The sequence below is a fragment of the Brassica napus genome, chromosome C4 (assembly GCF_020379485.1).
Source record: "Brassica napus cultivar Da-Ae chromosome C4, Da-Ae, whole genome shotgun sequence".
NCBI lineage: Eukaryota > Viridiplantae > Streptophyta > Magnoliopsida > Brassicales > Brassicaceae > Brassica > Brassica napus.
The window spans coordinates 57135670-57148372 of NC_063447.1; the positions used below are offsets into that span (position 1 = coordinate 57135670).

Here is a 12703-nt window from a genome sequence, read left to right on the forward strand (position 1 = left end):
AGGTTTTTCAGATCTGGATTTGATATGCAGGTTTTTCAGATCTGGATTTGATATGCAGGTTTTTCAGATCTAAAAGACTTCTGAGACGACTTACTTGTTAGTCCTCTGGAAGTCGTCTGGACTTCTTGGAAGTCTTCTCACAAAGTCGTCTGGACTTCCAGGAAGTCGTCTGAATTTTTCTGAGCGTTTTGGTAAGTTCTTATGTCTGATTTTTCTTCATTTGGTAACTTCTTGTTGTATAAAGTTCTTACTTTTTTCCCAAACTAAAACTCTCCAAACCCACTCTAATCTCTTTGACTTGAAAACACCAAACTTTATATGAATTTTTCAGTTTTGTCTCATGTCTTTCTTACTAATCTATCTTTTTTGCAGGTTTTTAATTAGATGGTACTCATCTTCCACTAATTTAAAGGTAGATCTATTATTTTTAGATATGTATTTTTGTGTGTTCTGTAAAGGTAGATTTATCTAATCTTCCACTCATTTTTTCTGTTTTAAGTCATTTGAACGTTTTTTGATATGCAGGTTTTTCAGATCTGGATTTGATATGCAGGTTTTTCACATCTGGAAGACTTCTGAGATGACTTACTTGTTAGTCGTCTGGAAGTCGTCTAGAAGTCGTCTGGACTTCCTGTAAAGTCGTCTGGAAGTCGTCTGAACTTCCTAAAAGTCTTCTGACAAAGTCGTCTGAACTTCCTGGAAGTCGTCTGGACTTCTTAGAAGTCGTCTGGACTTCTTAAAAGTCGTCTGGTCTTGTCTACTCAAGTGGAATCCAAGCTTGTCTTTGTAGAGGAATGATCTATAATAGTTTTGTTTGTGGTCTGTTTTGTGAATTGCATGTCTACTCTTTTAGTTGTGATTTTTTTGTAAAATCAGTAATAATGTTTTCCAAGATGTATTAAATGTGCTAACAATGTGTTTACACATTTACAAATCAATGAAATAATAGACTTCAGTAGCCTTTTTCTTATCTTTGGATCTCTCATATGCAATAATAAACTCCAATGGCCTTTTCTCATCTTAATAAACAAGAATGTTGGTAGCTTCATACTGATACAACATTTTAAGAAGCATTTAACCATTCTTCCAACTCATAACAATAGTCATCATTATTGTCTATAACAATAATACTTAAGAGATGGAAACAAACAATAGTAACCAGTCAAAGCATATCATATTTTTTATAAGTTTGCGTTGAAAAACTTAGTCAAATTTAGTAAAACTAAGGGAGAGAACATATTTTGTAAATATGAGTTTTACATATCTTGAAGTTACTAATCACTCTTAAAAATACAAGTTATTCAAAAACTAACGTAGAAGACTTAAAAACTAGCGGAGAAGACGCGGACGACTTCAATCTAAGTTGTCTAGACGACTAAACTATACGTCGTCTGTTCAACGCAGAGGTTATTTTTGCAATTGACTTTGAAATCTGTTATTTCAGATGACTGAAAAATAAGTCGTCTACTATTGTTTGGTTAAAAAAAACTCCAAAAAAGCTAGACGACTTACATTTCAGTCGTCAGAGGTTACTTTTGCATTTGACTAGATTATTTTAGAAGTTTGACTTTTCTGGACGACTTACATTTCAGTCGTCTAGTGAAAATTAAAATAATAATATTTTTTTAAAAGTAGACGACTTACAGTTAAGTCGTCATAGGTTAGTTTTGCAATTGAAAAAAAAAACTTCAAGATTTAATTATATACAGACGACTTATAATTCAGTCGTCAACGAGACGACTGAAATGTAAGTCGTCCAGGATTTACGTGGTTTGGCCAGAATCTCGGAAAAAAATCCTCGACGACTTACAAGTAAGTCGTCTGGTGGACGACTGAATTATAAGTCGTCTGTGTATAATTAAATCTTGAAGTTTTTTTTTCAATTGCAAAACTAACCTATGACTACTTAATTGTAAGTCGTTTACTTTTAAAAAAATATTATTATTTTAATTTTCGACAGACGACTGAAATGTAAGTCGTCTGGGGAAGTCAAACTTCTGTAATTATCCAGTCAAATGCAAAACTAACCTATGACGACTGAAATGTAAGTCGTCTAGGTTCTTTGGAAATTTTTTTGAAACCAAACAATAGTAGACGACTTAACTTTCAGTCGTCTCAGGTTACAGATTTCAAAGTCAATTGCAAAAATAACCTTTGCGTTGACCAGACGACTTCCAGGTAAGTCGTCTACAGCCAGACGACTTCCAGGTAAGTCGTCTACAGCCAGACGACTTCCAGGTAAGTCGTCTACAGCCAGACGACTTCCCAAGTAAGCCGTCTGACGAACAGATCTGGAAAAAAACTCGATGTCATACCTTAAATTGGTGAGATAAGTTTCTTAGCATACATAAGGCTTCTCCAAGCACACAAAATCACAAACGAAAGTCACCCACCCAGAATCGTTAGCTTCTATGACTCTATGAACCATAAAAATTTTAGAATCAAAATCTTGGGTTTTTTTAGCTCATTGTGGAGAGAAAGTGAGAGATATGTTGTGTTTAGTTCACAAGAATGGAAAAAGAAGAAGGGTAAATCGATTTTGGGAGCATTAAGAGCTTCAAATTGGTTGTTCATGGTGGTTGTGGTATTTATGACAATGACAATCTTGTAATTACTTGAAGATGATGAGGTGAGAGAGTAAAGATGTCATTTTCGGAAAAAAAAAATTGATGGCATTTTCGTAAATTATATGAATTTGTGGGGTGAATAGGACAAAACCAATTTTCAAAAAAAAAGAAAGTTAGTTTTGTGTTTGACTTTAAGTTGTAGGTGGGTGTCATAACATCCTCAACCATACATAAAGCTTCTTTAGTTAAGAAATCAGCAACAACATTTTGAATTCTAGGAATCGAGTGAAAAGAGAGAGAGTAATAGATGGACGATTTTTCTATTTTTCTATTTTATCTTTCTTATTATCCGAAAAAACATATCTAACAATATAAAATAAAACATAAAGTAATTCAAGAATAAATTTATTAAACTGAAAATTTTATAATTTAAGTTTGTTCTGTATCTCCACACACACACATATATATATATATAATATTGATATACATGATAGACTAAAAGAGAAATAATTATGAATGCGCATTGTAACTTTCCTTACAATGTCAACGTGGTCTGATTTTTTAACATCTCTCTTTGTTAGTAAATCAAAGCAGGATTACATAAACGTTAGTAACACAACAGTTATTTATATTCTTCGTCTTTTTTTTTTCCAATAAAACTCGTATAATTTTAATATTTTAAACAGTAAGAAGCTTTGGAAACGTCCAAAAAAACTATTTTAAGAGTATATTTCACCATATTCAAGTACTGCAAGCCTATAACTTTATAGCCACAAGATAATTCAATTAAAGAATAATAAACAAAAGAAATTTTAACGATTTCTTTTTAAAATGATGGAAAATATTAGATGGAGGCGGTGCAGAGGATGAAAGAAGGAAAATGCGAGGAGGCGGTGCAGCTCCTTCGCGACATAAACATGCGATACAAAACGAGCCTGAGGCCGACTTCAACGTTCAGATGGCTCTAGTTGAAATTTTAATATTACTGGTGATTATTTTTATTTTATTTACTTTCATATAATGTTATATGCATGTACCTTTATATAATTAATGGTTAGTATTTCGACGATATTCTAGGAAAGGTATCAAGAAGCTGCTGAGTTTAGTTGTCTAAATTATGAGCATGGCCAGATCTCTGATGTTCGGATCCCTCTTTATAAGGTTCGTCCGCATCATACAAATAGGCGTTTATGAATGCTTTAACTGAATTTATCGCAGTGTTAGGTTGTTAAAAATAATGGCGTTTCAAGTATAGGCAATTATATACACGATGCTAGACAAAGATACGGAAGCAAAGCAGTGTTGGAAAGAGTTCAGAAAATCTATTGGCGAAGGATTCAGTTTCGAAGAGTGATTATTACATTTTATTGGTAAACGTGATTAATACTTTTGGATCAAGTATTCAAAAATTATTGTCGTCCATAAAATTATTTTAAGAAAATCTTTAATAAAAAAAGGCAAAAAGCTATCCAGCAAAATTTTACAGCACAGTTTGTTAATACTCCTTTATAACTAACTAGAGATGCGTCACAAAGTTTGGGTTTGAATCGGTGAAAGATTCTTGAAAATGATGACCAAAGTACACCATCATCACCTAGAGAAGTTGGACGCGTTATATGTATATAGACATGAATTTATGTCCTAAACTAAAAATATGTTTAGGCCTCATGCATGTTTCTGCATTGTTATAATTCGAAAATTGGAAAAAGCCATTTTCTGCAAATTACGTACACATTTAGAAGATGATAATATGCATTTCCGAGGTATAAAGTATCACACCGCTGAAAAATGAATTAGTACATAAAAACATACTTTAAGTTTATGAAAGATCCAAATATTAGCAGAAAAAAAAAAGTTTACGAAAGATATTGAGGAAATGATATATGCTTACCCCCAAGTATCCGACATAAATAGTGTCTCCATATATAAAGACAAGCAAACACGCACTCGTACGCAGACGCAAAGAAGTAGGCTGTGCACAGAATCACAGCCACGTGAAGTGTCAATATTAGGTGTTCAACACATGTCAATACGGAATCACTGCAAAGATTCAAAAACAAATCGTCGACCCGACCGAATCCCAGTTCTTCTTATAAAGGTTTCTTTTTAAACCGTTCCTTTCTGTAAAGAAAAGAAAATGATATTTACAAACTCTGACTAGGTTACATTCAACTCTAAACAAACGACTTCAACGAAAAGGACAGATCTTGCAACTACATATAGAAGCTTATAGTAGTAGTACGTCGGCATTGCTGCATCGGCAAAAATATTCAAAAACACAAAAAAAAAAGATGTGTGGAGGCTGAAGAGCCTCATGTATTAGAGTTAGACGTGCCCTACACCTCCATGCATGTGGCAAATTTACATTACATTTTCTAAGAAAACTCAATGTTGTTTTTCCTCTATTAACAAACTTTTATGTAACGCGTTAAACAGTATGAAAATGTGATGGTAAAACCGTAAAAGCATATAAATAATTCGGATTACATAAAAATTTGTAGAACATCATCAAAATTAAGTTTCCTTAGAACATCATCAACAGCATTCAGTCTTCATTCTCTTCTATTCATATTTTTAGAAACTGTAGAACATCATCAAAACTGAATATGAACAAAGGAACAAAACCTGAATTCATTTTCTCATTTAATAATTTAAAGTGTTGTTATAATAACATTTTACGTTTTAGATAGGTAATATTCTCAGTAATTTTTATTCTAAAACTAAAAAGATGAATATGCTATAAATCTCAGCTCAGAGAGAATACATCCATTAAAAATGAAAGGCGATGATAGAAGAAAAAAAAAAGAACTCAAACTAACTGAAATGGACAACAAAGTTAAGAAGTAGGGGTCAAATTTGAAGTGACCATACACACTGTTCGAACCTGTAATTTAATACGTTGAGGTAAAAAATAATCAACAAAAATATATGCAACTAATAACAAATAAAATAAATAAAAGGACATTAACCACACATTTGGGTATAAAACAAGAAGTAATATGGATTAAGACAACACATTCTCACCACACTAAGCTATACACTACTTAAAAAAATTGCCAATATAAACTACTTTAATACTTATTAGTTTGTGTCCTTAATTTCTCTCCTAGAATGCTTCCAAGCTAAAAGACTAATTTGATTTGCTAGCATATTTTCTTCTCAATTCTACATAATCCATTAATTCATTCCCAGTCTCTAGATTATTGGCCAAATGCTAAACAACAATTCACATATGTTCATCTCTCATCATCACTATTTACAGATACATGATTTTTGAGATTTCTACTTCAGCAATGAAATTGAGTAAAGTAATTTTAATTACTATACGATTTAACAAATATTTCAACCAAAAACTCACTTTAAAATGAATTTTAAATAAAATTTATGTATATTAGCATAAATATTTATTTATTTTATGTAAAGCATGCAACTAAATTGTTGATTTTTGGAATGAAATGATGTGAAATGACTTTTTATATTTATTCCAAAAAAAATTCACCATTTGACATAAATGGAATTGAATACACATTTCATCCATTCCATAAATAAATAGATAAAATAAAAAAAGAATCATTTCATAACAAATTTGGTTATCAATGAATGGAATGAAATCTATTCCATTTTGATGTATTTCATTTCATTTTTATTTTATTTCACCAATTCCTTATTATTTTCCCAGTTACAACCCATGGTTAAATAATTCTAAGTAACATATATTTATATGCCCATATAATAAACTGATAAAAAAAATAATTTTATTAAGAAACTAAAATGAATGTATCTGATTTTTATATAGGTTTTATTCATTTTATTTTTAATTTATCATGAAAATACATTAATATTATAGTTAACATTCACTGTAGCCAGAATTTAGTATTTTTTTCCACTGCTTTTGTTAACTAAAAATACAATTAGGAGATGTATTCAAAGTGAAATTTGAACTAATTAGTATTAAAATGAAAACCCGTTATTATTCATATATGAATTTTAATCTACTGTTATTGAACTTATGTTTAAAATGTAATTTATCATTGACTATTATTGAAAATATTTTTAAATATTGGATTTGAACAAATTTGTGATGATTTGAAGATGTTTTTTGGTAAAAATTCTGTAACATCTCGGTTTATAATATATGGAAAGGTTTAAAAAAAAGTTATACGTTACCAAAGTGAATTTAACTTTTCGACTACACATTCAGAAAGAATTCTAGAGTTGAACGGAAGTAGTTGAAGGATGGTTGACCTATCGGTAAATGATTTTTGATATCGTATGAGTGAAGTTAAAACAAATGAAAATATCATGTGGTGATTACAAGGTCAATAAACAAAACTTTCAAGCTTCCAAAAAATTAACGCACCATCCGTCTCATAGAATGAACTCCACAGACCGAGTGAGCGGGCGTGAGAGACCCTTTGACCTTGGATGGTTACAATTTCTTAATCGAAAATCTCATTGTTTTAGATGGAATTGAGTGTTTTTTATACTTTTAATTAACATCGTCATAACTTTCATATTCACATAAAATTATCTAAAATTATTTAAAAATCAAATCATTTTAAGTTTTCTCAAATATTATATACTGACATTGAACTCAGCTCCTTAACCAAGATATGCAGATTGTATTTAAGAATAAAATCCACCAAAAAAATTTAAAATGCATAATAAAAACAAAAACAACATTTTAGGAATAAAATATTATAAAATCATCGTCGCAACACACCAGCAACTATAAATCAAAGCTAAGCAAACAACCTTTTCACCAAGTTCCTTCTCCTTCAACAATCTTTCATTCCTTAGATAAGTTTACGTAATAGACTCCAAAGAAACAAACCATGGTTGTTGTGTTACAGCCAGTCCCAAAATGCAAAACGAGTTCGGTTTTAATCCCCGTTGTAGACTTCGCCGACCCAACTTCCAAAACCCAAATCGTTAAGGCTTACGAGGAGTTAGGCTTCTTCAAAGTCGTCAACCATGGAGTTAGACCCGATCTTTTGACAAAGATGGAGGAAGAAGCCACCAAGTTCTTTGCTTTGTCTCAGTCTCTCAAAGATAAAGCCGGTCCAGCCGACCCGTTTGGATACGGCAGTAAACGAATCGGACTCAAAGGTGACGTGGGATGCGTTGAGTATATTCTCCTCAATGCTAATAATCATCTGTCGTCTACCAAATCCACCGCCGTTTTCCGCCAAATCCCTGCCATTTTCAGGTAAAACCTAAACTGATTAACCCAAAACAGAGCTCTCTGTTTCTGTCTTCCATGCAAGACCGGACCATAACCATTTTTACTTAATTTTAATAAAAAAAATTTGTTTTAACAATTTGAGGATCATTCGAACTATTTCCAACAATTCTTTAAAATTTGGGTGTTTCCATGTTCTTTAATACACAGAGAGGCGGTGGAAGAGTACATGGAAGAGATGAAGGGAATGTCGAGCAAGGTTCTTGAAATGGTAGAAGAAGCGCTAGGGATAGAGCCAAAGGAGAAGCTGAGCAGATTGGTGAAGGTGAAGGAGAGTGATTCGTGTTTTAGGATGAACTATTACAAGGAGAAGGAAGAGACTCAGGCCAAGGAAGAGATTGGGTTCGGTGAGCACACTGATCCACAGTTAATATCAGTGCTCAAATCAAACGACACTGAGGGCTTACAAATCTGTTTGAAAGATGGGACTTGGGTCCCTGTTCCACCTGATCACTCTTCTTTCTTTGTTTTTGTCGGAGATACTCTTCAGGTATTTTTTCTTTTGCAACCTTTCATTGTTTTGATGCGAGATATTCTCTTTATCTTAATTTATTTTAAATTTTAATAATTGGAGGATATCGCAATATTGAGATTTCAAAAAGTCTAAAATATGTATCTAGATTTATACAAATCTTATAATATATAAACTGATATTTTTGGTATGAAAATATAAACTGATATTTGTATATCAAATATAAAATTGTTTTGAAAAGTTCGTTAAGGAAAAATCTGAACTATAATATATGGGTAGAACGTCAAAAACCAAGAAAATTCAACATTTTCAGGCTTAGGGTTTTAATTTCTTTTTAAAAAGTTGTTAAGGGAAAATTTTGAAAAAGTAATTAAAATTAAAATTGATCATGTGTAGTTCATGATTGGATAATTTGTTTTGTGATTCTCCCGTTGGCAATCTTTTTTTGCATATACAAAAAAATATATTCCTATATTTTAAATGAAAAATCATATAAACCATCTGGTTTGGACTTTAGATTGATCTATGAAAAAAATCTACCTAGACTAGTAGACCATACCTCACGCGACACGTAGTATGATATGAATCATTGTGGGTATCTAATTTTCTTTGGTTTTCTCCTCGACACTTCAAACTAATCAACACCATATCATTGTTTCACAAAGAAATTATCATTTCTAATGATTTTTGTTGGTGCTTATATATTAACTATTGCAGGTGATGACTAACGGAAGATTCAAGAGTGTGAAACACAGAGTGCTCAAAAATATAAAGAGGTCAAGATTATCGATGATCTACTTCGCAGGTCCTCCGTTGGCGGAGAAGATTGCACCATTGGCATGCCTTGTCCCCAAGCAAGAGGATTATCTTTATAAAGAGCTTACTTGGTCTCAATACAAGTCATATGGTTACAAGACTAAGCTTGGTGACTATAGGCTTGGTCTCTTTGAGAAATAACTTCCATTTTTTTTTGTCAGCAATAACTTCCATCTTCTATATTTAATGTTTGAGATACTTTTATATCTCTTTAGTTTTTTTTCTGAAAAAAATATATGAGTTTTTGTTGTTGTTATTTTAGAAATTCAATCATTTCTTTTAGTTTATAAGTTTGTACCAAGAAGGGCAAAATATAAAATAAATAAGTTTACCAATTATTATAACTCTAAATTTATGTATTGTAGTCATCATCTCTTAGTATTTTGATTATTTTGTTTTGGTTCATTCATAAGATATAGGGTGTTTTTCAAAACCAATCCACAATTTCTAGTCAAACCCAAAACAATCTTTTTTTTTGTCATTACTGTTCATCACTAAAATTTTCATACTATCTTTATGTTTTTGAATTATTCACAAAATTGCCATTTTTATTTAATTTTTTATTAATTTCGAAATTAACAAAAAACCAAATACACCCTAACCATTTCTTCTTATTTACAAAAATGTCATCATCATCAATTTTTCCAACCACCATGAACCACCATTTTAGAGTTCTAAAGCTCAAGAATTCAATTTTCAACCACTGTTTTCTCATTCTAACCCAAAAAACTTCATCTCCTCTACATTTCCATCTAAAAAACTCTCATAACTTTCATTTTCATAATCACAAACTTCATATTTTCGAATTTCTTCATTAGTGAATAGTCAAAGATGTTTCTTTTTGCTCATATTTGAAGTTTGGACGGTTGAAAAGGTTGGAAAAGAGCTTTACACAGGAAAATGGTAACTATTTACATGGTTTTCGTTCTTTTTCAGATCTGTGTCGCGACGGTAGACTGTTTTGTATGTCTACGCCTCCGTGGAGACTTACGATGCAGTCTATTTGTCAACGCACGGGTTAGTTTTGCAATTGACTAAACAAATTTTTTTTCTAACGCAGACTTCCCCAGTAGTCTCTACCTTTACTTTTGACAACAAAAATAAAACTTTCGGTAGACTTACTAAGACGTCTACCTAAAAGAGGTTAGTTTTTCATTTGACCGAACTTTTGACTTTTCAAAATAGACTTCAACGGAAGTCTACAAAATGTAGACTGCCAACAAAGTCTATAAAAGGTCAGTTCTGCATTTGACCAAAACTTTGACTTCGTTAAATATGTTAGTTTTGTGTTTGACCAAAAAGTTTAAAAAGCAATCAAAAATTTATTAAATTGTAGACTTCATATGTAGTCTTCTTATCTTAGAAAAAAAATGTAGACTGCATATAAAGTCTATTTTTTTATTTTGGTCAAATGCAAAACCAACCAGTCGGATTTGAGAGTAGACTTCACAAGAAGTCTACACACCCGTAGACGTTCATTTCAATCTACTGATTGGAAGTCAAACTTGGTCAATTGCCAAACTAACCTCTTTCAAAAAAATTCAAACATGTAGACTGCATATGAAGTCTGGTTCTGAAAGTCAAATCTTGGATGAATTCTGGTCAATTGCAAAAACTAACATTTTTAAATTGTAGACTGAAATGAAAGTCTACATGTACAAAATCACAGTTTTTTTCAACTATAGAAAGCAACCCGTAAAATGGTCAATTGCAAAAACCAACCCAAAGAGTAGACCTATTTGACAGTCTACGTCTGTAAACTGAAACGAACGTCTAGATCTTCAGAGACTGAATATTAAGTCTACATAGAAAGATCTATAAAAATGTGAATTTGTGTATTATTCATTAAGTTTTTTTTAGTTTTTTTTTGTTTGACAGTATGCGTTAGATAATTCTAATGGGTTTGAGTGATTTTGAAAAGAAAATGTTTTATAATTATGAAAGTGTAATTCATTTGATTTGACAATATTGTTAGCTAATAATTGTAGACGTATTTGTAAGTCTTCGTTTATAGTTTTATGAAACATGAAATATTTCTTTGCTGATTATGTAAACATGTATTTTTTGCAGGAAATGGCTCAGATACCTGTTGTATACGGAGAATGGGTGGTGAAAGGCTCTTTGCGGGAGTTTGTGGTCAATAATCGGAAATGAGGGAGAATGTTTCTTATGTCGGGTGGTTTTACACATGGTGAACTTCTTGAAATGGCACTAGAAGATTATGGTCTGGACAAGAAAATCGAGAAGGTGCTGCTAACATATTCCTTACCAGACGTCATTTTACAAGAAATGGCTCCGGATACTCCTCCTATGCATGTCACGAATGATAGACAAGTGCAGAACTTGATCGAGTTAGCTAAGACACACTTTGTACGCCTTTGTGTATCAAGTCAGAGGCAACTAGAAATTTTTGGTGTTAGATAATAAGTGTAAACGTCTTTGTAAATCTACAAAGGCAGACTGCAGTTGAAGTCTACGTCGTAAATTCTATTAAAAGTGCAATTGTGTATTATTCATCATATTTTTTCATGATTTAATTATTTTACAGTGTATGTTAGTAATTTAATGGTCTTGGGTGAATTTCAAAAGTTAATGTGTAATAATTATACACTTGGAATTTATTGCAAAAAAAATTGATTAGTTTTACTCTTGAAACTTTTTGAGAATTTTGTATAGATTTTCTTCTTCTCACTTGTGTGTTAGTTATTATTTTAGCCTATGGTGGTTTTACTTGTTTGGTTGATTAGATCTTGTGAAAAAATTGATATCTAACAAAAAAATAATAATATCATACAAATGAAACACAACTAAAAATGAATACAATCTTTATAAATTATGCATTAAACAATTATTTAAAAATTAATATTTTATTATGAGAAATTATTACAGAGCAATATATTAAAATGTATTATTGAGTATGTTTGATTTTTCATAATCTGGATGCCTCAAATAAAGTCTTGAAAAAAGTACCTGCAAAATAAGATAGAGTTATGAGAAAAACATAAGATAAAAAAAATAAATCATATTATAGTAGGATTTTTATTAAGTCTACATAAATTTATTGTTTAGTAGACTTTAGTTGAAGTCTACACTGACGTAAAGTTTTCATATCTAAAAGTGTACATTTAGAAAATTTGAAAATATTTTGTTCTGGAAGATATTTCAAAAATAGTTTTTTTTGTCATCCTTGTAACAAAGCAAAAACATAAAGTATGAATCTTTAAATTTAGTTCATTATAAACACAAAATATCTTATAATGAATATATGTAAAGCTTACATTTTTGGGAAGATGATTTTAAAACTTTGGAAGAGAATACCTGCAAAAAAAGATTAAAAATTAAAATCATATTTTGAGTAAGCTTCTAATGAAATATGCTTAAAATTCTAGGATTGTAGACTTCTTTTCAAGTCTACTAGCCCTAACGTTTAAGTAGACTTCATTTGAAGTTTACTCTATCAAAAAAAAAATTAGATCTGAAATAAGTTAAATTCTAAAAAACTTTTGAAAACATAATTTAATAGATAAAATAGTAATAATAAAAGACATAGAATTTAAATATGTAACTTTATTTTAATATAAATACTAGAACACATATTTAAAATCT

At 30.9% G+C, this 12703-nt stretch overlaps 1 protein-coding gene across 1 annotated transcript; it reads left to right on the forward strand.

Annotated features, from left to right (window-relative positions):
• The first annotated feature begins 6789 nt into the window (after nt 1–6789).
• LOC125585616 (gibberellin 2-beta-dioxygenase 3-like) lies at nt 6790–9411 on the forward strand. Its single transcript, XM_048755008.1, has 3 exons — nt 6790–7776; nt 7960–8299; nt 8999–9411. Exons 1-3 carry the CDS (start codon nt 7403–7405, stop codon nt 9236–9238), a joined length of 954 nt encoding a protein of 317 aa, XP_048610965.1. The 5' UTR covers nt 6790–7402; the 3' UTR covers nt 9239–9411.
• The last annotated feature ends 3292 nt before the right edge of the window (nt 9412–12703 follow it).

Excerpts from the sequence above, each read along its gene's own strand:
- LOC125585616 (XM_048755008.1), top strand. The coding sequence starts at position 7,403 with ATGGTTGTTGTGTTACAGCCAGTCCCAAAATGCAAAACGAGTTCGGTT. Across the intron at positions 7,777-7,959 it reads CAAATCCCTGCCATTTTCAG|AGAGGCGGTGGAAGAGTACA; the intron begins GTAAAACCTAAA and ends TTTAATACACAG. Across the intron at positions 8,300-8,998 it reads TTGTCGGAGATACTCTTCAG|GTGATGACTAACGGAAGATT; the intron begins GTATTTTTTCTT and ends TAACTATTGCAG.